This window comes from Mesocricetus auratus, unplaced genomic scaffold (genome assembly GCF_017639785.1).
Source record: "Mesocricetus auratus isolate SY011 unplaced genomic scaffold, BCM_Maur_2.0 Super-Scaffold_100027, whole genome shotgun sequence".
Taxonomy (NCBI): domain Eukaryota; kingdom Metazoa; phylum Chordata; class Mammalia; order Rodentia; family Cricetidae; genus Mesocricetus; species Mesocricetus auratus.
The window spans coordinates 402,020-428,146 of NW_024429208.1; the positions used below are offsets into that span (position 1 = coordinate 402,020).

General features: G+C 44.9%; 3 protein-coding genes across 3 annotated transcripts; all 3 read left to right on the forward strand.

The window, feature by feature from the left end:
* The first annotated feature begins 2,321 nt into the window (after positions 1-2,321).
* LOC121134364 (patr class I histocompatibility antigen, A-2 alpha chain-like) lies at positions 2,322-5,028 on the forward strand. The gene is made up of 6 exons (XM_040732514.1): positions 2,322-2,406; positions 2,614-2,895; positions 3,145-3,375; positions 3,957-4,232; positions 4,348-4,455; positions 4,994-5,028. The coding sequence occupies exons 1-6, from the start codon at positions 2,322-2,324 to the stop codon at positions 5,026-5,028; spliced, it is 1,017 nt and encodes a 338-aa protein (XP_040588448.1).
* Positions 5,029-12,731: 7,703 nt separating this feature from the next.
* On the forward strand, positions 12,732-16,429 carry LOC101829769 (saoe class I histocompatibility antigen, C alpha chain). The gene is made up of 6 exons (XM_013126083.3): positions 12,732-12,816; positions 13,032-13,301; positions 13,507-13,782; positions 14,334-14,609; positions 14,731-14,838; positions 16,090-16,429. Exons 1-6 carry the CDS (start codon positions 12,732-12,734, stop codon positions 16,131-16,133), a joined length of 1,059 nt encoding a protein of 352 aa, XP_012981537.2. The 3' UTR covers positions 16,134-16,429.
* Positions 16,430-18,791: 2,362 nt separating this feature from the next.
* On the forward strand, positions 18,792-24,249 carry LOC101829498 (HLA class I histocompatibility antigen, alpha chain F). Its single transcript, XM_040732515.1, has 7 exons — positions 18,792-18,887; positions 20,547-20,583; positions 20,775-21,056; positions 21,261-21,536; positions 22,110-22,385; positions 22,500-22,607; positions 23,908-24,249. The coding sequence occupies exons 1-7, from the start codon at positions 18,792-18,794 to the stop codon at positions 23,949-23,951; spliced, it is 1,119 nt and encodes a 372-aa protein (XP_040588449.1). The 3' UTR covers positions 23,952-24,249.
* Positions 24,250-26,127: the final 1,878 nt, after the last annotated feature.

Consider the following 26,127-nt stretch of genomic DNA (forward strand, 5'->3'; position numbering starts at 1 on the left):
CTCTCTCTCTCTCTCTCTCTCTCTCTCTCTCTCTCTCTCTCTCATGTATTGGAGCTCACTATGTACTCAAACTCATGGTGTTCTGCCTGCCTCTGCCTTCAGAGTACTGGGATCAAAGACAGGCACCACCATACTTAACTTATACTGTTTTCATTGTCATTATTTGTTTTGCTTTTTAATTGCTTTATTTACTTACATTATTTTCCATGCAAATGAACAAAACTGTGCTGTTCACAGAAACTTATACTGTGTAGGAAGGCAATCTCCAATTAGAAACTAGAAACACAATACACACCCAGCACATGGAAACAACACGAGGATGGATCACCACCAAGAGATCAGTAAAGGCGTCTCAGGAAAATGCAAGGAAGAAGAAGACAGTAGGAATCACTCTATGAATCTTGATTACAGAGGTCCTCCCTAAGAGCACAGTTTCTCAAGTGTGTCTTCCATAAGTTTTCCCCTGATTCTTCTCACTCTCTCCATCATATCATCCATGTCCTCTCTATCTCCATCTATCTCATCACAAATCTGCCTGTAGGGAGTTAGGAGCAAGTCAAGGAGCCTGTCCTCCTGTTTCCCTTAGGCTGGCGGCCATCACCTCTTCCCAAAGGGCAGTCAGTCTGCTGTCCATTCTGGAGCGGCAGCTCCATTTCTTCCTTTTCCTGGGCCTGTCCCTTGACGTGTCATGTTCCACTGACTCAGGCCCAATGCCAGCCTGACATGTATAAGGCAGCTGGGAGCTGTGACCAGATGGTAGTAATAACTGTACCCAAGGCCGTGTCACTCTGTAGACATGTGCTGGTCATTTTAAATAAGGAAAGGTAGCAGCAGAGGTTGCACAGGGCTTTACTCTTCGCTTCCATAAGCTGCCTAGTGTCTGAATCAACAAAGGAGAACATAATTAATTACCTGTGGTATGCTGCCTCAGTTTTAATGGAAAAGAGTCTCTAGGGCAAGAAGACTGTCAGCACCCTGGACAGACTTTTGCCACATACCATCACCATCAACTTCAGTGCCACACAATGCTCCAAAAGAAAATCATTTTCAAACCATTCCAAACTCATCTGTTCTCTACCCAATAGACAATTACATGTTTTCCAAGCACACTGACTTCTTCTAAAAATCATTTGCTATTCCCAAACATCCTGCATTCTTTCCCTCTCACACACAAAAAAATTATATAGTTTAGGCCATTCCTCTAATCCTGGTAGTCCTCCTGCCTCAGCCTCTTGAGTGATGGAAATAAACCATGTGCATTCAAACACCATAGCGTGTGAAGCTGAATGGAACCCATGAAGTTACTTAGATACTTTCATGAAGTGAATGACATCAAAAATACTTTTATGCTTCTCAAATTTACTTGCCATTTTACTGTAGTGTGCTTGACAGTGAGTTAATCTGTTGACACCTTAGTCTGAATCAAGAACTGTGAAAAGTTCATTAGGAGCGAAGACATTCTTCAGCACCTCTGCTTACTTGTAGAATATAAGGGCACTCTCACTTTTTAAGTCAGTTTTTAAGTCAAAGTATCAAGGGAGTAAAGAGATGGTTTTGTGGTTAAGAGTACTTACTGCTCTTGTAGATGACACTAGTTCAGTTTCTAGCACCCAGCTCACAAACACCTGTAATTTCAGTTCTAGGGAAACTGACTCCCTCTTTTTTCATCCATGACACCCTCACACATGTGGCATTCTTGCCCACAAATTCACACACACACACACACACACACACACACGCATGCACGCACTCACACTTTTTTAATGTCAGTGTCTTGTAGGTTAAGCTGGGCTTAAACTCATGTGACACCTCTTCCTTGGCACAGCCTCCTAAATGCTGGGATTACAGATGTTGGTCACCGTGACCAGCTTTTAACACAGCAAATGTTGTTGGAATTAACCTACAAAAACCTTTGAAGCTCTTAATGTATAAGCACAAACACAAAATCCTGAAAGCAAAGCATTCAGAATTTCAATGTACCTCCTGAACAGGACTCAGAAAAGATGTGACAAAGAGCACAATTACAGGAGGAAATGCTCTCCATAAGTCCCTGGTTTGAGGTTTTGTCCTCAAGCTGTCTGAGGTGGGGACGCCATAGGTTGGGAGTTCCCTCATCACCCCAGAATTCCTTTCTGTAGTTTACAACCCGTGTCAGCTGACCTGTCCTTCCATCTAGACACATGTTCTCACTCCCACTGCACATCAGAATTCTGGAGAAAGCCACTCACAGTCACTGTGGTATCTCCCAAGGAACCACAATGCTATAAACTACACAGAGAGGAACAATGTCTCAATGCCTCCAAGTTTTCCAGACACCAAGGATGGGGGCTGCAGCACAACCTGCCACCCTCCTGCTGCTGTCACTACTCCAGGCTCTGATCCAGACCAAGACCCAGAGTGGCACTGGTGAGTGTGGATCAGGAGGGATACAGCCTTTGCTGGAAGAAGCCAGGGTGACTGGCCTGGGAAGAGTCCCTAAAGCCTTTCCTCATCACCCATCCAGACCCTCCTGGACCTTCTCCACCTGCCTCCCTAGCCCTGTGCCCTGATCCTGTCCAGGCCCATGCTTGTTTCCAGGAGGAGGGTGGGAGTCTCACTGAGCACCGCCCCCAGGGTCACACTTGCTGAGCTATTCCGTAACCACCACCACCACCACCGCGTCTCCAACCACGTCTCCAACGGGTCTCCAAGTCTTCATCGTTGGCTATGTGGACGACACTCAAATCCTGCGCTTCGACAGTGAGGCAGCTACCAAGATGGAGCCACGTGTGCCCTGGGCGAAGCAGATGGGGCGAGATTATTGGGAGCGGGAAACAACAGGTCTGGAGAGTTATTCACACACTGCCCGAGAAAACCTGCGATTCGCAATCCGGATCTATAACCAGAGTGATGACGGTGAGTGACCCCTACATGTCCCCAAGGACTGGCCCTAGTTGACCCCAACCCAGTTCCTGAGTTCTGCCTGAAGCTGCCCTGACCGCAGAGAGCCAGAACCCCAGAAAGGATCAGACAGAGACTCAGTTTCTGGTTCAATTTAAGTGGAAATTTTGTGGGTAGGTAGGCTCTTGTGGACCTGGCTGACATTGGGGATGGTGGCAGGTTCTCATACCTTCCAGTGTTTCATTGGTTGTGAAGCGGGTCCAGACCGACTCTTCCTCCGTGGGCACTATAGACATGCCTTTGATGGCGGTGATTACATCAGCCTTAACGAGGATCTGAGAACTTGGACTGTGGCAGACAACACAGCTCAGATCACCCAGCAAGAGTGGGAGACAAAAAAGGTAGCAGAGATCTGGAGGAACTTCTTGGAGGGAGAATGCATTGTTTGGCTACAAAGGCACCTGGAGCTAGGGAAGGAGATTCTGCAGCGCTCAGGTAAGAGGGGCTGAGAAGCAATTCCTCCATCTGCACTCAGAGTAGGAAGCCTGCCTCCAAGGAGGGAGGGACACAGTACCAGTTGAACTACAACAGCTCTCTCTTGAATCCAAAGGGTAAGAAGTGCTTCTGGTTTTCCTGAGAGTGTCTTCAGAGAGTGACTCTCCAAGAGCTCACCCTTCTCTCAAACAGTTTATGTTCTCTGGGGATGATAGGAAAGATGATTCCTAACATAACCAACAGAGCCCAGTTCAGTCTGCAGTCTCTAGTGAACCATGAACTCCCAAAGACTGAGTTCTCTGCCCACACTCAGTGTCTTTGGAGGTCTGACTCCAGTCTCTCATCCCTCCACCCAAGGCAGGACCAGAAATCCTCTTTTCATAGTTGGAAACTTGAGAATCTTGCTTTTCAAAGGAATAGATTATACTATGTGCCTGAGTGTAGACAACTTGTGTGGAATTTACATGACACTACACATGCATCTTTATTCTATTGTTCATTGCCAGGATAGACACATGAGTGCTGCTTAAGTCCCCAGAAAAAATTATGAAATGCTTGAATTTTGCAACTCCTCTCCTCAGACCCTCCACAGGCACATATAACCCATCATCCTAGACCTGAAGGTGATGTCACCCTGAAGTGCTGGGCCTTTGGATTTTACCCAGCTGAGATCACCCTGACCTGGCAGAGGGACGGGGAAGACCAGACCCAGGACATGGAGCTAGCAGATACCAGGCCTGCAGGGGATGGAACCTTCCAGAAGTGGACAGCTGTGGTGGTGCCTCCTGGGGAAAAGCAGAGATACACATGTCATGTGGATCATGAGGGTCTGCTTGAGCCCCTCAACCTGAGATGGGGTAAGGACGGACATGAAGACACAGTCTATTGTCATTCGGGTGACCTTCTGGAGACCCTAAGTAGGATCAGTGCTGATCTGTGGATTAGGGATCCTCAACTCTTTTCTCTTCCCAGAGCCATCTCCTTGGCCCACAATTGGAATGACTGTTGGTGTGGTTCTTCTTGGAGTTGTGATCACTGGAGTTGCGGCTGCCATTGTGATGATGAGGAAGAAAAATGCTGGTAGAGAAAAGAAATGTGTTGGGGGGTTTTCTATAGCATTGAAGCCGTAGATGGAAATGTGTTCATCCCCTGTTTTGTTACTATGAAACACACCTATGAGTGAGTACTTACCTAACCTTGGACTCAGTGTACTAGTAGTTGTTTGTTTGTTTTTGAGACAAGGTATCTTTACATAGCCTGGCTGTCCTTGAACCTACTATGTAGATCAGGTTGGCCTCAAACTCAGGGATCCAGCTGCCCTGGGAGGATTAAAGTGTGTGCTACCAGGCCAAGTTGTGTTATCATTTTTTAAAGTCCATGGCTATAGTGGTAGTCTAGAATGTCACTATCTTGGTTCTCTATCAGTCTTTTTCTTTCCCCGGAAGTTGTTACTCAGATAACATCTATAGAATCTACTTTCATCACCGTATTACTATCTTTTCCATCTTGTACCAGCTCTTGAACTCTCCTTACACATTAAGGGAAACCTAGGAAGTGTATAGAAAAGAAACAGACAGCCAGTCCCCCACCATTCTCCCTTTCCCAAACATTCCTGCAGCTGGCACCACAGGAGTCCTCAGCTCCACTAGTTGAGTGACCTCATGCTGGGCCTTCACTCAGCCCATAGAGATGGGGAAAAGCTGCAACCACACTTGTGAATTTCACAAGAGTGACATTGGCACATCCAGTTCTATGAGTAGCTGGTAAGCTGCCCACAGAGAGACCAGCTCCAGGTGTCGGTGATTCCTGTGCTCAATGGATCTTGTGGGACCTGATGTTGATGAGCTTCTCAGTTCTGTTCCTAGCTGTAAATGCTCAGATTTGGTTCATTGGCTTTTTCCAAAACAAAATAATCTCCAAACCTCCAATACCACATATCAAATTCCTTTGTTTTTAAGTGGTAATAATTTGGATTCCATTATTTATACCTAAAGATAAGAAATCAGCATAGAGAATTTTCATATAGTAGTCTGTCAGAGACTCTAAGTAATTATTTTCTGTATTTTCTATCTGAAGTCACATATAATGGGAGAGATACAATATGCATCTGTCACCATGACAACTCAGGACTGACAATATGTATTCTCCCTTTCTTTCTCACTCCCCCAAATTGAATGCCCATATAAAACCCTCTTCCATCATGGGTGATGTTCTCACCACTAACATCAATGGCCATAAATCTTGATCCAAAATACTCAGAACTGTTTGTAGATCCCTCGGTAGATGCTTAGTATGTAACCCAGGACTAACACTTCATTTTTCTGTTTCTCTGTTAACAGCATCTCACACTGTATCCCAGGCTGGCCTAGAACTCACTATGTAGCTGTGATGGATAAGCTTCATGGTCAACTTGACTGTATTTAGAATCTCCTAGGAGATTCAATTTTAGTCACATCTGTAAGAGTGCTTCCAGAGATTGAGGATGGAAGACCCACCCTGGGCCCAACGATAAAAGGAAGACCAGGAGAAAGCCAGAGAAGAGGATTCATATGCTCTACTTCCTGGTCCACATGCCGCTGCTGCCATCAACTCCACCATGCCTCATGCTGAGATTGTCTGTACCCTCCTAAGTCATGGAAAAGAATAAATCATTCTTCTTTTAAGTTGCCTCTGCTGGTTATTTTGTCACACAATGAAAAATTAATTATAAAAATCCATACTGGTTTTGAAATACCTGCAATCCTCTTTCCCTGTCCTAGAGTGTTACACTCACATATATGAGCCACCATTCCTGGCAGCAGGAATTTTCATGTTACCTGCCATAAGTGAGGCCGACGAATAGCCTACAGGTTCCTTGTCTACATCCTTACAGCTCCATGATCTTAGTAACAGCTGCCTCTGACTTACCTTGCTTTATTGCTCTTAAGACATCAAGAACTATACGAAACAGGAATAAAAAAATTGACACCCTTAATCACATCTTAATTTTAGAGGAAATGTTGTTTCTCCCATTTAGTATAATTCTGGATAGAATTTTGTATATATAACATTTATTATGTTGGAATACATTCCTTTTATCCCTAGTTTCTTCAGGGATTAAACTTATCATAAAAGATGTTGAACTTTGCCAAAGACCTTTTCTGCATACATTGAGGTGACCCTGTGACATCTGTCCTTGCATCTGTTTATGTGCCATGTCACAGGTATTGACTGAGTATGTTGAGCCATCCTTGCATCCCTGGAATGATGCAAATTTGGTCATGGTATATGACATTTTAATGTTGTAGACTTTTACTTGCAAGTATGTATTGAAAATGTTCACATCCATGTTCATTGTGGAAATTAGCCTATAAGTTTCTGTTTTGTGTCTTTACCCGGTTTTGCTATCAGGATAACGGTCATCTTAAAAATGCTTTTGTTAAAGCCAGGTGGTGATGAGGTATGCCTTTAATTCCAGCACTCCAGAGGCAGAGGAAGGTGGATCTCTTGTAGTTCAAGGGCAGAGAAACCCTGACTGAAGAAACAAACAAAACAAAAAATGCTCTTGGTAATGTTGTTTCCCTTTCTATTTTATGAGATGATTTGAGATACATTGAATTCATCTTTAGATGTAGAATTCAACAATGAGTCCATATGTTCTATTATTTTCATGTGGTTCTCATTTTTAGCATTATTGGGTGTGGATTTGTCCCACAGTCATCAGTTACATTTATACTAGATTTGGAGAATGGTGGGAAATGAAGACTTCAATTCTTCCCCGCTCCCCCCTCCAAAAATAAAACAAAAACTCTACCCCTATTCAAGACAGAGTTCACTATAGAGCCAGAAGGTCACCAGTTAGACCAAGTTGGCTGGCAGTGAGTCTGTGGGAGCCACCTGTCTATCTCCACAGTACTTTTGACTATGAGCCATATCACATGGGCCCTGGGTGTGGAATCCAGGATCCCAAGCTTGCAGAATCAGAACATTACCAATTCACAGCCCCTTATTAGACAACAGAGTCTCAGTATGTAACACCAGCTCTCCTACAACTCATTGTATAGACCAGGCTGCCCTTGAACCCACAGAGATTTCTGTCTCCTGAGTCCTGGGACTAAAGGTGTGAGCCATCAGAGTCAGCTTATAGTAAACAGCTATTAACAGACATGTATTAGGCGACTTTTAGGATTCATTTAATTTGGAGGTTTTGTTATCTTTACTGAACTGAATTTCTAAGTCCTTTGCATCTTGAATCCTCGTTATGCTCTGTGCCCCCATCTCTCCTTCCTCCCTTCCTTCTTCCTCCAATTCCTTCTTTCCCTCATCCTTTCCTTTTGTGCATTTTTTGAGGCCTGAGATTGAAAGTAGGACTTGGCACATGCTAGACATGAACTTTGCCACTGAACTACATCACTAGCTTATTTTTTCGATTTCCTTTCTTATTGTTTTATTTAAGTTTCAGACAATTCTCATTATATAGTGAAGGTTGAGCTAGAGCCCACTATATTAGCCTTGAACTTGCAATTTGTCTCAGCTCCTGGGGACTGGGATTACAGATATGTACCATCACATCAATTATGGATTATATTTGCTTAAACATGAAGGTGACATCCTGATAGCATAAAGGGGAAACTTAGGAAGCCAGCCATACTAGTACATATCAGTAATCCCACCTACCAGAGAGGTTGAAGTTGGGAAATTATAAATTTGAGGCCAACTAGGCCAGTTAGTGAGACTGTGTCAAAAAGTAAAGAGAGTTAGGGATGTGGTTCAGTGGTAGAGCACTTCCTGTCACAGATCTGGCCCTATATTTAATCCTCAGTATAAAGGAACCTAAAAGGAAGGCCAGCAGGATTTCTTAGCAGGTCAGGGTGTTTGTTCTGAAGGAAACCCTGATGACACCCCCCCACACACACACACAAACCCTGACAAACCCAGGTGTGTTGTCTTACATCTGCAATCCCAGCTTCCCATGGTGAGAGGAGAGACACACAGAAGACTCTCCTGGCAGCTCACAGGTCAGCTGTGCTGGAGCACACACAACAGTGCAAAGGAGAGAAGTTAGAAGACCTCTGAGGGAGGATCCTCCCTTCACAGGAAGGAGCTTGCTGGAACATCTCCCTGGTTATGTGTCCACCAGAGAGTACTTCAACCAGACTCTCATTTTCAAACCTGTAGGAGACAGTATCTGAAGCTTTCTCTCATAAGACAGTAACAGGCAAAAGGTGCAATCATACACTCAGGAGAAAGAAGAACACCCAAGTCTCCTGTTGAAAGATTTACACCACTTTTCAGAGCCCTGGTTCATTAGACCCTGAAGCACAGGCTGTAGATACCTCACTTCTGCTCTGGTGTCATCCCTTTAGATCACTAGAGGTCACACTGGTGCCTGATCTGTCTATAACCATCCTGGAGCCTTCATCCAGTGACTGATGGAAGCAGAGGCAAACACCCACAGTTAAATACTGAACTGAACCCAAGGAACCCAGTGACAGAGAGAGAGGAGCAATGAGCAAGTTGGCAAAGAATGGGCTGGCAAAACCAGCAGAAACAGCTGATCAGAACAGGGGAGAGCTCTTGGATCCCAGACCAACAGCTGGGAGGCCAGCATGGGCCTGATCCAGACCCCCTGAATGTGAGAGTCAGTGAGGAGGCCTGGGCAACCTATGGGGCCCTGGGCAGTGGATCAGTGTTTATCTCTGGAATACAAACAGACACCGTGTGTCCATAACACAAAGAGGGATGCTCTCTCAGCCTGGACTCTTAGGGGAGTGCCTGGACGCTGCCCGGAGTGAAATGACAGACTCTAGATATCCCCAGGTGGAAGGAAGTGGTGATAGGGTGGGAGGATGGGGGGATGGTGGAGGGGTCGCGGGAGGAAGGGAGGGAGAGGGAACTGGGATTGACCTGTAAAACAAGCTATTTAAAATTAAAATAATAAAAAAATACCCTGAGCAAAATAAAATGGGAAAATAATCTCCACCTTTCTCTTCTATGCTCATTTTTAATCCCTTCTTGTCACAGACTGTGGAATCAATATCATCACTGTGCTCTGTGGGGAGTAGAAACCCTTCAGTTTCTTAGAAGACAGATTGTAACTAGCTATGCCACAGCCTCCCAAGGGCACACTGAGCCCACTAGAAAGTCTGCTTATGCTATTGAGAATATTGCTCTTTCTAGACTTCCTTTTGGGCAAAAGAAAACATGTACACTACTAAAATTACTCGAAATGATGACTATGGAGCTTGACAAGAAGTTAGCATAATCTGGAAACTACATATTCTTAACTTCAGCTGGTACTCCATGTGCCAGCAGATGGTATCATGAGTGCTCTGTTACAGGTTGATCATTTTCCCACCAACATTGATACAGTAAATAAGCTAATACAGTCAGGCAGTGGTGGCACACACCGTTAATCCCAGAACTCAGAAGGCAGAGACAGGGGGATCTCTGAGTTTGGGGCCAGCCTGGTGTACCGAGCCAGTTCCAGGGCATCCAGGGCTAAACAAAGAAACCCTGTCTTGAAACAAGGACAAGAAAAAGAAGCCAAAACTACATGCACAGCAATTAGAATCCTGTTGATACTAAAAACATGCAGCCTCAAATGCCTTCATTATTTTTGTGTGTAATTCATAACTCTGTATTTATCTCTGACTAATATTACAATTTCCCACAGTCTAAAAAGGATGAATGGCTGCAAAAGATCCTGGCCAAATGGACTTCTTACACTTTGGCTTGCACATATCTTCTATAAAATGGAATACATGTGCTGCTCATAGTTAAGGACTAAAAAAGTATTTTATTTTCCCCGAGTTACTACATCAGAAAGAACTTTATGTAGAACCACTAAACCACTTAATTGACATCAAAAAGAAAGATTCATGGATTCATGGATTCATGTGAATCAAAGAAAATGAGATTAGAACAATTGGACAGTCAGCCCTACAAGTGACCTTAGATTCTAGGCCAATTCTCAAGCACCATAAAGTGGACAGCCATTGCCCACGGTCATGGATCAGGATCTGTCTACTCCCCTTTTCATAGTGTTCTTTTTAAAAGTCTTCCTACAGATAAGAAAATTTAATTTAATTATTACCATTATTATTGTTTTATTATTATTTAGATTTTCAAGAGAGGATTTCTCTGTGCAGCCTTGGCTGTCCTGGATCTGACTCTGTAGACCAGGCCGGCCTCAAACTCAGAGATCTTCCTGCTTCTGCCTTCAGAGTACTGGTATTAAAGGCATGTGCCACCACACTTAGATTATACTGTTTTTGTTGTCTTTATTTGGTTTGCTTTTCAATTGCTTTATAAATAAACTCTACATTATTTTTCTATGCAAATGGGATAAAATATAAGGCAAAATTCATCATGATGAGCATGTAGAATACAGAGGTCCTCCCTAAGAGCACAGTTTCTCAAGTGTAGCTCGCTAAGTTTTCCCCTGATTCTTCTCACCCTTTCCATCATATCATCCATGTCCTCTCTATATCCATCCATCCTATCACAAATCTGCCTGTAGGGAGTTAGGAGCAAGTCAAGGAGCCTGTCCTGTTGTTTCCCTTAGGCTGGTGGCCATCCGTCTCCCCAAAGGGCAGTCAGTCCTCTGTCCATTATGGAGCGGCTGCTCCATTTCTTCCTTTTCCTGGGCCTGTCCTTGCCATGTCCTCCTCTCTCCATTTCTTTCTGCAATACCTGCTGACAGCAGACATGTTCCACTCACCCAGGCCCAATGCTAGTCTGCCATGCACAGGGCAGCCAGGAGCTGGTGTCCAGATGTCAGTATGTCTGTACCCATGGCTGTGTCGCTCTGCAGCCTTATGCTGGGTATTTTAAAAAAGGAAAGTTAGCGGCAGATGTTGGGCAGCACTTTACTCTTCTCTCCCCTAAACTTCCTAATGTCCTGAATCACCAAAGGAGAACATAATTACCTGTGATCTTCTCCCTCAGTTTAATTAGGAGTCTCTATGGCAAGAAGGCTGTCAGCATCCTGGACAGACTTTTACCACATGCCTCTACTTTAGTCCATCCAATGCTCCAAAACAAAATAATATTCAAACCATTTACAATCTCATCTGTTCTCTGAGCCCAACAGGCAATTAAGTGCTCTCCAAGCACACTGACTTCCTATTTACTATTCCCCAGCATTCTGCATTTACACACACACACACACACACACACACACACACACACACACAATGTAGTTCAGTTTGTTCCTCAAATCCTGGAGCCTTCCTGCCTTAGCCTCTTGACTGGTGGAAGTAAGCCATGTGCCTCCAAGACTAACAAAAAACAATCATGTTTGAAGCTGGATAGAACACATGAAATTACTTAGATACCTCCATGAGGTCATGACATCAAAAATACCTTTACGATTCTCAGATACACTTCCCATATTCACTGTAGTGTGCTTGACAGTGAGTTAATCTGTTGACACCTTAGGCTGAATCAAGGCTGTGAAAAGCTCACTAGGAGTTAAGACATTCTTCACCACCTCTACTTACTTGCAGAATATAAGGGCAGTGTCACGTTTAAGTCTTTTTTTTAAGTCAAAAGTATCAAGGGACTAAAGAGATATCTCCCTGGTTAAGAGTGCATACTGCTTTTGTAGATGACCCCAGTTCAGTATCTAGTACCCATCTCACAAACGCCGGTAATTCCAGTTCTAGGGAATCTGACTCCCTCTTCTGTCACCCATGAAATCATCACACATGTGGCATACATTTGTACAAATTCTCTCTCTCTCTCTCTCTCTCTCTCTCTCTCTCTCTCTCTCACACACACACACACACACACACACACACACACAATCTTTTTTTTTCAATGTCAGTATCATGTAGATTAAGCTGGCCTTAAACTCATGTCATACCTCTTGCCTCAGCACAGCCTCCTAAATGCTGGGATTACAGATGTTGTCCACCATGAGCAGCTTTTAACAGGATAAATGTCATTGGATTTAACCTAGGTAAAACTCAGAGGAACCTGATAATGTATAAACACATATAAGAGATCCTGAAACCAAAACATTCAGAATTTCAGCTTACCTCCTGAACAGGACTCAGAGAGAACAGATGTGACAAAGAGCACAATTACAGGAGGAAGTGGTCTCCCTAAGCACCTGGTCTTCAAGGTGTCTGAGGTGGAGAAGCCATAAGTTGGGAATTCCCTCATATCCCCAGGATACCATTCTGTAGCCTTCAACCCGTGTCAGCTGTCCCGTCATTCTGTCTGGACAGACGTTCTCACTCCCACTGCACCTCAGAAATCTGGAGAAAGCCACTCACAGTTACTGTGGTGACTCCCCACAAACCACGATGCTATAAACCCCACAGAGAGGAACCAAGTCTCAATCACTCCGGGCTTCCCAGACACCAAGGATGGGGGCTGCAGCACAGCCTGCCACCCTCCTGCTGCTGTCACTACTCCAGGCTCTGACCCGGACTGAGAACCAGAGCCTAGTTGGTGAGTGTGGATCAGCAGGGAAACAGCCTTTGCTGGGAGAAGCCAGGGCGACCTGCCAAGGCAGAGTCCCAAAAGCATTTTCTCATCACCGACCCAGATCATCCTACCCCTTCTCCACCTAAGTCCCCAGCCCTAGGTGCTGATCCCCTCTAGGCGCCAGCACGTGCCCGGAGTCCAGGGAGAACGATAGGTGTCTCATTGTGCACTGTCTCCAGGCTCACACTCCATGAGGTACTTTGCAACCACCACCGCATCTGTAAAGGGTCTCCGAGATCCCCAAGTCTTCATTGTTGCCATTGTGGACGACACTCAATTCCTGCGCTTCAACAGTGAGGCAGCTACTAAGATGGAGCCCCTCGTGCCATGGGCGAAGCAGATGGGGGACAGTTATTGGGTGTTGGAGAGTGAGGGTCTGGAGCATTATGCACACACTGCCCAAGAAAACTTGAGATTTGCCATCCGGATCTATAACCAGAGCGACGATGGTGAGTGACCCCTACATGTCCCCACCGTCAGGCAAGTCACCCCGGGTCCCAGGTCACAGGTTCAGTCCTAGGCTGCAGGGGGATAGCAGAGACCCTGGATCTGAGAGATCATCGAACTGAGACACAGTGTCTAGTTCAGTTCAGGTGGAATTCATGTGGGTGGGCGGGGCCTTGCGCACCTGGCTGACTTGGGGGGCAGGTGCAGGCTCTCATACCTTCCAGGGTTTGGTTGGTTGTGACATGGGTCCGGATCGACGCTTCATCCGAGGGCACTATAGACATGCCTTTGATGTCCGCGATTACATCAGCCTGAACGAGGACCTGAGAACTTGGACTGTGGCCGACAACATAGCTCAGCTCACCCAGCGACAGTGGGAAGAAAAAAAAGTAGCAGAACACTGGAGGATCTTCTTAGAGGGCTGGTGCATTCGTTGGTTAGTCAGGCACCTGGAGCTAGGAAAGGAGATTCTGCGGCGCTCAGGTAAGAGGGGCTGAGAAGCAATTCCTCCATCTGCACTCAGATTGGGCACCTGCCTCCAAGGAGGGAGGAAATTGGCACCAGCTGAAATGCTGCAGTTGGCTCTTGTATCCAGAGGGGAAGGACGGCTCCTGGTTTTCCTGACCCCACTTCAGAGAGTGACACTCCAAGACCTCACCCTTCTCTAAGGACAGTTTAGGTTCTCTGGGGATGATAAGAAAGAAGATCCAGGAAACAACCAACAGAGCCCCCTTCAGTCTGCAGCCTGCAGTGAACCATGACTCCAGAGGCTGAGTTCCCTGCCCACACCCAATGTCTTTGGAGGTCTGACTCAAGTGATGATGAGTCTATCATCCCTTCACTCAAGGCAGGACCAGAAATCCTCTTTTCGTGGTGGGAAACATGGGAATTTTCCTTTTTGAAGAAATGGATTATATTAGTGCCTGAGTGCAGACAACTTGTGTGGGCTTTGCAAATACACCCCTATCTTGATTCCACTTAAGTCCCCAGAAAAAAAATATAAAATGCTTGAATTTTCCAACTTCTCTCCTCAGACCCTCCAAAGACACATGTAACCCATCACCCTAGACCTGAAGGTGATGTCACCCTGAGGTGCTGGGCCCTTGGATTCTACCCAGCTGAGATTACCCTGACCTGGCAGAGGGATGGGGAAGACCAGACCCAGGACATGGAACTTGTGGACACCAGGCCTGCAGGGGATGGAACCTTCCAGAAGTGGGCAGCGGTGGTTGTGATTTCTGGGGAGGAGCAGAGATACACATGTCATGTGGATCATGAGGGGCTGCCTGAGCCCCTTATCCTAAGATGGGGTAAGGAGGGGTGTGAGCACAGAGCCTGTTGTCAAGGAAACAGGTGACCTTCTGGAGCCCCTAAGTAGGATCAGTGCTGAGCTGTGGACTAGGTCTCCTCAACTCTACTCTCTCTTCCCAGAGCCACCTCCTTGGCCCACAATTGGAATGACTGTTGTTGTGGTTCTCCTTGGAGTTGTGGTCGCTGGAGCTGTGGCTGCCATTGTGATGAGGAGGAGGAAAAGTGCAGGTAAGGAAGGGATTGGTGTCTGAGGGTTTTCTATAGAGTTGAAGCTCTAGATGGAAATGTGTTCATCTCCTTTCTTGTTGCTATGAGACACACCTATGAGTGAGTGCTTACCTAACCTGTTGGGATTCAGTGTACTAGTAGTTTTGTTTGTTTGTTTTTAAGACAAGATATCTTTACATAGCCCTGACTGTCATGGAACCTACTATGTAGGCCAGGCTCTCCTCAAAGTCAAGGATCCAGCTGGCTCTGCCTCCCAAGTGCTAGGATTAGTTGTGTGTCACCATGCTATAACTTTCTAAAGTCCAGGGCAATGGGGGTAGTCTAGAAATCATTATCCTGGATCTCCCTAGGTCTTTCACTTTCCCCCATGTAGTTACTCAGATAACATCACCAGGAATCTACTTCCATCACTGTATTACCACCTTTTCCATCTTCTACCAGCTCTTGAACTCTCCTTACACATAGATAGAGTATAGAAAGGAAACAGACAGCAAGTCCCCATCACTCTCCCTTTCCCAAACATTCCTGCAGCCAGCACCACAGGAGTCCTCAGCTCCACCAGTTGAGTGACCTCATTCTGGGCCTTCACGAAGCCCATGGAGATGGGAAAGCTGGAACTGCACATGTGAATCTGACAAGGGTGACACTGGCACATCCAGTTCCATGAGTAGCAGGAAAACTGCCCCACAGAGACACCAGCTCCAGGTGTCGGTGATTCCTGTGTTCAGTGGACAATATCCTGATGTTGTTGGGCTTCTCAGTTCTGTTCCTAGCTATGAATGCTCAGATTCTGTTCATTGGCTTTTTCCAAAACAAAATAATCTCCAACCCTCCAATATCACATATTAAAGTCTTTTGTGTTTAAGTGATACAAAATTTGGATTCTATTGTTTATACCTAAAGGTAAGAAAGAAGCCTGGGAAATTTTCAGATAGCAGTTAGTTAGAGACTCTGTGTAATTGCTTTCTGTATTTTCTATCTGAGGCCACACCTCAGGGGAGGGAAAACAATATGTACCTGTCACCATGACAACTCTGGACTGATAATGTATATTGTCCCCTTTCTTTCTCATCCCCCCAAATGAAATGCCCAAATAAAACTCTTTTCCATCATGGATGATGTTCTCACCACTAACATCAATGGCCATAAATCTTGTTCCAAAATACTCAGAACTGTTTGTAGATCCCTCATTTAGATGCTCAGTATGTAGCCCAGGTCTCACATTTCCTTGTTCTGTTTCTCTGTTAACAGCATCTCACACTGTATCCCGCCCTGGCTTGGAACTCACTATGTAGCTGTGATGGCTGAGCCTCATTGTCAACTTGACTGGACTTAGAGTCTCCTGGGAGATTCAGTTCTGGTCACACATGTAAGAGTGTTTCCTGGTGTTAAGGATGGAAGGACCACCCTGGGCCCAGGGATAAAAGCAAGCACAGGAGAAACTGAGGTCCTTATGTTCTATGTCCTGATCTACTGAAGTTTGAGGAAGCCCAGCCACATGCCCCTGCTGCTGTCTATACCACCATACCTTATGCTGATATTGCCTGTACCCTCTTAAGTCATAGAACAGAATAAATCTTTCTTCCTTTAAGTTGCCTCCGCTGGTTCTTTTGTCACACAATGAAAAGAGTAATTAATAAAAATCTGTATTGGTTTTGAAGTACCTGCAATCCTCTTTCCCTGGCCTAGAGTGTTACACTCACATATATGAGCCACCATACCAGGCAGCAGGAATTTTCATGTTTCCTGCCATAAGTGAGTCTGATGCATAGCCTACAGGCTCCTTGTCTACATCCTTGCATTTCCATGATCTTAGTAACAGCAGCCTCTGCCCCCACTTTGTTATAAATACAGAGATTCCTGGCTCTTTTCCAGACTCCATCTTCGGTGTTTTTTTTGGGGGGGGGGAGGATTCTTTCAACTTTTTGTTTGTTTGTTTGTTTGTTTGTTTGTTTGTTTGTTGAAACACTCTCACTAGGTAGCTGTAGCTGACCTGGAACTTACTATACATGAAGACCAACCTGGCCTTGAACTCAGAGAGTTCCTATGAGAGGAGGAAGCTATCTTTGTCCGGAGTGCCGGGATTAAAGCCTGTGTCATCAAGTCTGGCTTTTGTTCTTGTTGAGATTTACAGAGGATTTCTGTGTACAGGAAAGTAGGGTCTCCTGGTCTATGTATCTTCTAAACACGTGCCCAGAGCTGCACTGTCTGTTCTAGGTGTGTGCTTTGATGAGATCACTGAGAATTGGAGGGGTCAAGATCAGTCCTGTTCTCTTTCTCATTTACAATCAACATTCCTAGGTGATTTTATTCATCACCAACGTTTTAAATACCATCCAACACCACTCCCAAATAAATTTCTCTAGCCCAGACAAGTCTCATCTCCAGGCTTTTCTGTCCCAACTGTGTATCTGGGGGGGGGGGCTTTATGTGTATTTCCCTGACTGCAGACAGCAAATCTTTTCTGCTACTTGTACAATACTAAATTTTTGGTATCATCTTTACTACATTTTATATTCCACATTTAATTGAGTAGGAAATATTGTAATGTCCATGTTTTAAATGAATTCAACATTCAATTTCTTGGCACTGTTTCTCTGCTCACACCCTAAAGAAAAGTAACCTGTGTCCTTTGCCTAAACTACTAAATGAATTTCCAATTGCTTCCTCCATTGTCTTGCTTGCTGCCCACAAATTCACTCAGTTCTCACCCAGAATGATGGTTTTGGTGTTTTCTTTGTTTTTGAAACACAGTCTGTGAAGCTGAATTTGTAGACTTGTGTGTCTGCCCCACCCTGATTTATCACTTCCTCTCTCTCAGCCCAGCACTATCACTTCCTGTCTCCTGTCTGTACAGACTTCTATGGTAAACTGGTGGCTAGCTTCAGTCTCTGGTCTTCTGGCAAGCTTTACTTGTTCGAGTATAAACAAGATATCACTACAATATAATATGCTTAAGCTTAGCCTTAAGCATTGATTGTCTGAATCATAATAAAACAAAGAGGAGGGAAATAGAAGATAATAAGATGTATTTACTTTGCATTTATGTGTATTTGTGTATATCTCTGTGTGAGTATGTACACACCTCTGAAAATGCCCTTAATGTCCAGATTCTTGGATCCTTGGAGTCCCTAGAGATGGTTATAAGCCACTCAACATGGGTGTGGGAGCACTCTCCAAGTGCTCTTAACTACTGAATCATTTCCATAGCCCCTGCTTCTTCTTCTTCCTGATTACTGAGTTTGCACCACCACACCAAGTTTTATGGGATGGTGGTCAAACCCAGGTCGTCCATGACAGGCAAGCACTCTGCTGAGTTAAAACTCCTGCTCCAGTTTCTTACTGTGTAGTACAGATGCCCTGAAACTCCCCACAGTCTTCCTGTCTCAGGCTCCTGAGTGCAGACATTAGAGGTGTGAGACACTAGGCCTGGCACAACAGCAAAACTCTATCAAAGAATCTGACTCCCCTTGTTGTGTGAACCACAGAGTTTGCTTTATTAAATGTTTACAGGTGTTATAAAAAGTAGGTCAGTGGAAGAGAAACTGATTTGCCTTTAAGTTTAATTTACTTATTGTGTATACAGTGTTCAATCTGCATGTATGCCTGCACACCAGAAGAGGGCATCAAATCTCATTACAGATGGCTTTGAGCCACCACGTGGTTGCTGGGAATTGAACTCAGGACCTCTGGGAAAGCAGCCATTGCTCTTAACCTCTGAGCCATCTCTCCTGCCCCTGACTTGCCTTTAAAAGAGAGAATATAGTATATGCCATGTGGGAAAACAATCTTAATTATACCCCAGTACTACTCACATCTAAAGCAGATTAGGAACTGGTTACAAAAATTATGACTGCCACAACTTCTCTTATCATGTGCCAGACTTGTAGGTACTAGTTATTTTATGAGGACCCCCTTCCCTCATAATCAGCAGCTTAGAAAATCAAGAACGCATGAAGAAGGAGAATGGGAAGAAGGAGGAGGAGGAGAAAGAAGAGAACTGGAAGATATTCAAGATGGGGATGGAGATGCAGGTGAAGAAGATGAAGGTGATGATGAAGAAAAAAGGAGAGGAGGATGAAGAAGATGGCAAATAAAAAAGAACACCAACCAATTCCAATATTTTTCTTTTTCTTTTTTTTATTATCTCCAATCTCTAGGAATGAATTATAGTTATTTCTCCCCTGTTCCTCTTGTGTTCACTGGCCTATTTTTGAGAATCCTATCTCAACACTATGGTTTTCAACTTTTTTTGGAAAAATACCTTGAGCAAAATAAAATAGAAAAAGAAACTCCACCTCTACGGGAAGAAGCCTGCCAGCATCCGGGACAGATCTTTGCTACACACCATATCATCTACTTTAGTCCCATCCATTGTTCCAAAAGAAAACAATTTTCAAACTCATGTGTTCTCTGGGCTAAACAGAGCCATTCACAGGTTCTACAAGAGCACCTACGTTCTCTAAAAAACAAAAAAACTCATTTACTATTCCATGACATTCTGCATTCTTTTCCTCTCACACACACACACACAAATGATGCAGTTCAGTCTGTTCCTCAAATCCTGGAAGCCCTCCTGCCTCAGCCGCTTGAGTAGTGGAAATAATCCATGTGCCTCCAAGACTAACAAAAGCCAATAGCATTTGAGGCTATATAGAACCCACGAAGTTACTTAATTACAAGAGGTGCATAACATCAAAAATACTTTTATGCTTCTCAGATTTACTTCCCATATTCACTGTAGTGTCCTTGACCGTGAGTTAATCTGTTGACACCTTAGACTGAATGACTGCGAAAAAATTCATTAGGGATTACTTCATTCTTTACCACCTCTAGTCACTTGGAGAATATAAGAGCATTCTCACTTCTCAAGTATTTTTTTTTTAGGTCAAAGTATCAAGGGACTGAAGAGATGCTTCCCTGGTTAAGAGTGCTCGATGCTCTTGTAGATGACCCTAGTTCAGATTCTAGCACCCAGATCACTAACACCTGTAATTCCAGTTCTAGGGAACTGACTCCCTCTTATGTCATTCATGACATCCTCACAGATGTCGCGTCATACATTCTCACAGATACACACACACACACACACACACACACACACACACACACACACACAAATAAAACTCCTTTAAAATGTCAGTGTCATGTAGCTTAAGCTGACTTTAAACTCATGTCAAACCACTTGCCTCAGCACAGCCTCCTAATGTTGGGAGTTTATATGTCGGATTTAAGCCACAAAAATTTTGAGGTACTTACAATGTGTAAACACAGACGAGAAATACTGCACCAAAACATTCCGAATTTCAACATACCTCCTGAACAGGACTCAGAACAGAAGTGACAAAGAGCACAATTACAGGAGGAAATGCTCTCCATAAGTCCCTGGTCTGAGGTTTTGTCCTCAAGGAGTCTGAGGTGGGGAAGCCATAGGTTGGGAATTCCCTCATCACCCCAGAATTCCTTTCGGTAGTTTACAACCCGTGTCAGCTGTCCTGTCCTTCCATCTAGACGCATGTCCTCACTCCCACTGCACCTCAGAATTCTGGAGAAAGCCACTCACAGTCACTGTGGTATCTCCCCACAAACCACGATGCTATAAACGCCACAGAAAGGGAACAAAGTCTCAATGCCTCCAAGTTTTCCAGACACCAAGGATGGGGGCTGCAGCACAGCCTGCCACCCTCCTGCTGCTGTCACTACTCCAGGCTCTGACCTGGACCAAGACCCTGAGTGGAGCTGGTGGTGAGTGCGGATCAGGAGAGATCCAGCCTTTGCTGGGAGAAGCCAGGGCAACTCGCCTGAGCAGCATCTCAAAAGGCTTTTCTCATCACCCACCCAGATTTTCTGCCAGCTTTCTGAGCCCTGTGCCCTGATCATCTCCTGGCCAGCACACCTGGCCAGGGTTCTGGAAGGATGGTCAGGGTCTCACTGAGCATTGCCCTCAGGCTCACACTCCATGAGGTATTTCGTAACCACCACCGCATCTGTAAAGGGTCTCCGAGATCCCCAAGTCTTTATCGTTGGCTTTGTGGACGACACTCAATTCCTGCGCTTCGACAGTGAAGCAGCTACTAAAGTGGAGCCCCGCGTGCCTTGGGCGAAGCAGATGGGGGCCAGTTATTGGAAGTGGGAGAGAAAGGGTATGGAACATTATTCACACACGGCCAGAGAAAACCTACGATTTGCACTCCAGATCTATAACCAGAGCGATGACGGTGAGTGACCCCTACACGTCCCCACGGACGAGCCAAAACACCCCGGGTCGCAGGTTCTAGGTTTGGTTCCAGGCTGCCATGACAGCAGACACCCTGGACCAGGGAGAGCATCAGACTGAATCCGAGTTTCCGGGTCAGTTCAGGTGGAAATTCTGTGGGTGGGTGGGGCCTTGCAGACCAGGCTAACTTTCAGGGCGGTGTCAGGCTCTCATACCTTCCAGTGTTTGATTGGTTGTGACGTGAGTCCTGACAGACTCTTCCTCCGCGGGCACAACAGACACGGCTTTGATGGCCGCGATTACATCAGCCTGAACGAGGACCTGAGAACTTGGAGTGTGGCCGACAACACAGCTCAGATTACCCAGCGAGAGTGGGAGGCAAAAAAAGTAGCAGAACACTGGAGGATCTTCTTTGAGGGCTGGTGCTTTGCTTGGCTACTCTGGCACCTGGAGCTAGGGAAGGAGATTCTGCAGCGCTCAGGTAAGGGGCTGAGAAGCAATTCCTCCATCTGCACTCAAAATAGGGCGCCTGCCTCCAAAGAGGGAGGAAAACAGCACCAGCTGAACTACTGTTGCTCTCTTGTAAACTGAAGGGAAGGAGCGCTTCTGATTTTCCTGACCCCACTTCAGAGAGTGACTCTCCAAGAGCTCACCCTTCTCTCAGGACAGTTTAGGTTCTCTTTGGATGATAAGAACATCCCTGAAATAACCAACAGCCACCCCTTACGGTCTGCAGCCTGCAGTGAACCATGACCTCCCAGAGGCTGAGTTCTCTGCCCACATCCAATGTCTTTGGAGGTCTGACTCGAGTTCTCGCATCCCTCCACCCAAGGCAGGGCCAGAAATTCTCTTGTCATGGTGGGAAACTAGGGAATCTTCCTTTTTGAAGAAATAGATTATACTAGTACCTGAGTGTAGACAACTTTGTGGGATTTGAACTGCCTCTCCCCATCTTGATTCTCCTGTGCATTGACAGGATAGGCATGTGAATTCCACTTAAGTCCCCAGAAAAAAAAGATTATAAGTGCTTGAATTTTCTAACTCTTCTCCTCAGATCCTCCCAGGGCACATGTAACCCGTCACCCTAGACCTGAAGGTGATGTCACCTTGAAGTGCTGGGCCCTTGGATTCTACCCAGCTGAGATCACCCTGTCCTGGCAGAGGGATGGGAGAAACCAGAATCTGGACGTAGAGGCGATACAGACCAGACCTGCAGGAGATGGCACCTTCCAGAAGTGGGCAGCTGTGGTGGTGCCTCCTGGGGAGGAGCAGAGATACACATGTCATGTGGATCATGAGGGGCTGCCTGAGCCCCTCACCCTGAGATGGGGTAAGGAGGGATGTGATCACAGAGCCTGTTGTTAAGAAAAAAGGTGACCTTCTGGAAATCCTAAGAAGGATTAGTGTTGAGGTGGGATTTATCAATTCTACTCTCTCTTCCCAGAGCCCCCTCATTGGCCCACAATTGGAATGATTGTTGGTGTGGTTCTCCTTGGAGTTGTGGTCACTGGAGCTGTGGCTGCCATTGTGATGAGGAGGAGGAAACGTGCAGGTAGGGAATGGATTAGTGTCTGAGGGTTTTGTATAGTGTTGAAGCCCTAGATGAAAAGGTGTTCATCTTCTGTTTTGTTACTATGAGACACACCTGTGTGTGAGTTCTTACCTAATTTGGGACTCAGTGTGCTAGAAAAAAGAATTTTAAGGAAATGTCTTTTTACATAGCCCTGGCTGTCCTGGAACTTACTGTGTAGACCAAACTGAACTCAAACTCAGAGACTCAGCTGTCTCTGCCTCACAAGTACAAGGATGAAAGTGTGTGCCATCATGCCCAGTAGTTGCTCTATCATTATCTAACGTCTAGGGCTATAGGAGTAATCTAGAACATCCTGGATCTCTATCCTGGATCTCTATCCTGGATCTCTACTATTCCCCCCCAAACACACCTCAATGTAGTTACTCAGATAACATCACCAGGAATCTACTTTTATCATTGTATTACCAACCTTTTCCATCTTGTACCAGCTCTTGAACTCTCCATACACATTAAGAGAATACCTAGGTGTAGAGATAGGAAACAGACAACAAGTCTCCCATCACTCTCCCTTTCCCAAACATTCCTGCAGCCGGCACCACAGGAGACCTCAGATCCACCAGTTAAGTGACCTCATGCTGGGCCTTCACTCAGCCCACGGAGATGGGAAAACCTGGAACTGCACATGTGAATCTGACAAGGGTGACACTGGCACATCCAGTTCCACGAGTAGCAGGAAAACTGCCCCACAGAGACACCAGCTCCAGGTGTGGGTGATTCCTGTGCTCAGTGGATCTTGTGGGACCTGATGTTGATGGGCTTGTTGTCAATTCTGTTCCTAGTTGTGGATGCTCAGATTCGGCTCATTGGCTTTTTCCAAAACAAAATAATAACCAACCTTTCAATATCACACATTAAAGTCCTTTGTTTTTAAGTGATACAAAATTTGGATTCTATTGTTTATACCTAAAGGTAAGAAAGAAGCCTGGGGAATTTTCAGATAGCAGTCAGTTAGAGACTCTGTGTAATTTGCTTTCTGTATTTTCTATCTGAGGCCACACCTCAGGGGAGGGAAAACAATATGTACCTGTCACCATGACAACTCAGGACTGATAATGTATATTGTCCCCTTTCTTTCTCATCCCCCCAAATGGAATACCCATATAAAACCCTTTTCCATCATGGATGATGTTCTCACCACTAACATCAATGGCCATAAATCTTGTTCCAAAATACTCAGAACTGTTTGTAGATCCCTCATTTAGATGCTCAGTATGTAGCCCAGGTCTCACATTTCCTTGTTCTGTTTCTCTGTTAACAGCATCTCACACTGTATCCCGCCCTGGCTTGGAACTCACTATGTAGCTGTGATGGCTGAGCCTCATTGTCAACTTGACTGGACTTAGAATCTCCTGGGAGATTCAGTTCTGGTCACACATGTAAGAGTGTTTCCTGGTGTTAAGGATGGAAGGCTCACCCTGAGCCAATGATAAAAGCAAGCACAGGAGAAACTCAGGTCTCTTTATGTTCTATGTCCTGATCTACTGAAGTTTGAAGAAGCCCAGCCACATGCCCCTGCTGCCACCTACTCCACCATGCCTTATGTTGAGATTGACTGTACCCTCTTAAATCATGGAACAGAATAAATCTTTCTTCCTTTAAATTGCCTTGGCTGGATCATTTGTCACACGACGAAAAAAAGTAATTAATAAAAATCCATATGGGTTTTGAAGTACCTGCAATCCTCTTTCCCTAGCCTAGAGTGTTATACTTACATATATGAGCCACCATTCCTGGCAGCAGGAATTTTCATGTTACCTGCCATAAGTGAATCTGATGCATAGCCTACAGGCTCCTTGTCTACATCCTTGCATTTCCATGATCTCTGTCCCCACTTTGTTATAAACACAGAGATTCCTGGCTCTTTTCCAGACTCCATCTTCGTTTTGTTTTTATTTGGGGGGTTTTGTTTCAACTTTTTGTTTGTTTGTTTGCTTGTTTGTTTGTTGAAACAGTCTCACTACGTAGCTGTGGTTGACCTTGGAACTTGCTATACACGAATACCAAGCTGGCCTTGAACTCAGAGAGTTCCTATGAGAGGAAGCAGCTATCTCTCTCCAGAGTGCCAGGATTAAAGCCTGTGTCTTTAAATCCTAATTTTTTCATGAATCTTGTTGAGATGTCTAGAGGATTCCTGTGTACAGGAAAGTAGGGTCTCCCTGGTCTATGGGTGGGCCTTCTAGACACGTGCCCAGAGCTACACAGTCTGTTCTAGGTGTGTGCTTTGATGAGATTACTGAGAATTGGAGGGGTCAAGATCAGTCCTGTTCTCTTTCTCATTTACAATTAACATTCCTTTGGTGATTTTATTCATCACCAAGGTTTTAAATACTATCTAACACCACTCCCAAATTAATTTCTCCAGCCCAGACAAGTCTCATCTCCAGGCTTACCTGTCAATCTGGGGTCTTTAAGTTTAATTTACTTATTGTGTATACAGTGTTCAATCTGCACATATGCCTATGCACCAGAAGGGGGCACCAAATCTCATTATAGATGGTTGTGAGCCACCATGTGGTTTCTGGGAATTGAACTCAGGACTTCTGGAAGAGCAGCCAGTGCTCTTAACATCTGAGCCATCTCTCCTGCCCCTGACTTGTCTTTAAATGAATGAACATAGTATATGCCATGTGGGAAAACAATCTTAATTGTACCCCAGTACTACTCACATCTAAAGCAGCTTAGGAACTGGTTACGGAAATTATGACTCCCACAACTGACCTTTTTTCTTTTGCTATGTGCCAGACTGCTAGGTAGCTGGTTATTTTAGTAGGACCCCCTTCCCTCATAATCAGCAGCTTAGAAAACCAAGGACTGGTGATGAAGGAGAATGGGAAGGAGGAGGAAGAGGAGAAAGGAGAGGACTGGAAGATATTCAAGATGGGGATGGAGATGCAGGTAAAGAAGATGAAGGTGATGATGAAGACAAGAAAGGAGAGGATGATGATGAAGGACCTGGCAAATGCAAAAAAAAAAACCCACACTAATTAATTGCAATCTTTTTTCATTTTCTCCAATCCCTGGAAGAGAGTTGTAATTATTTCTCCCCTGTCCCTATTATGCTCACTTGCCTATTTTTGAGATTCTTTTCCTCCACACCATGGTTTTCAACTTTTTTTGTTTTTGGGAAAATACCTTGAGCAAATAAAATAGAAAACGAATTTCCTCCTTTCTGTTCTAAATTCATTTTTATCTCTTCTTGTCCCAGACTTTGGAATCAACATCACCACTGTGCTCTGTGGGGGGAGGAAACCCTTCAGTTTCTTTCACTGTGCCAGATGCTGGAGGGTTACTCTGCCCTGTAAAGTAGTGTATAGAATTATAGCTCATTTTTTCTTACTTTCTGCATAATCGGCTCAGAGATTATACTGTCTCCATGTGAATATGGACAGTTAGCATTTACCAACATTAATCTATGTACTTCTTTTGTTTAATAAAAAAATTAAAGGTGGGCACAGAAGGTCAGCAAAGGGTGGATTTG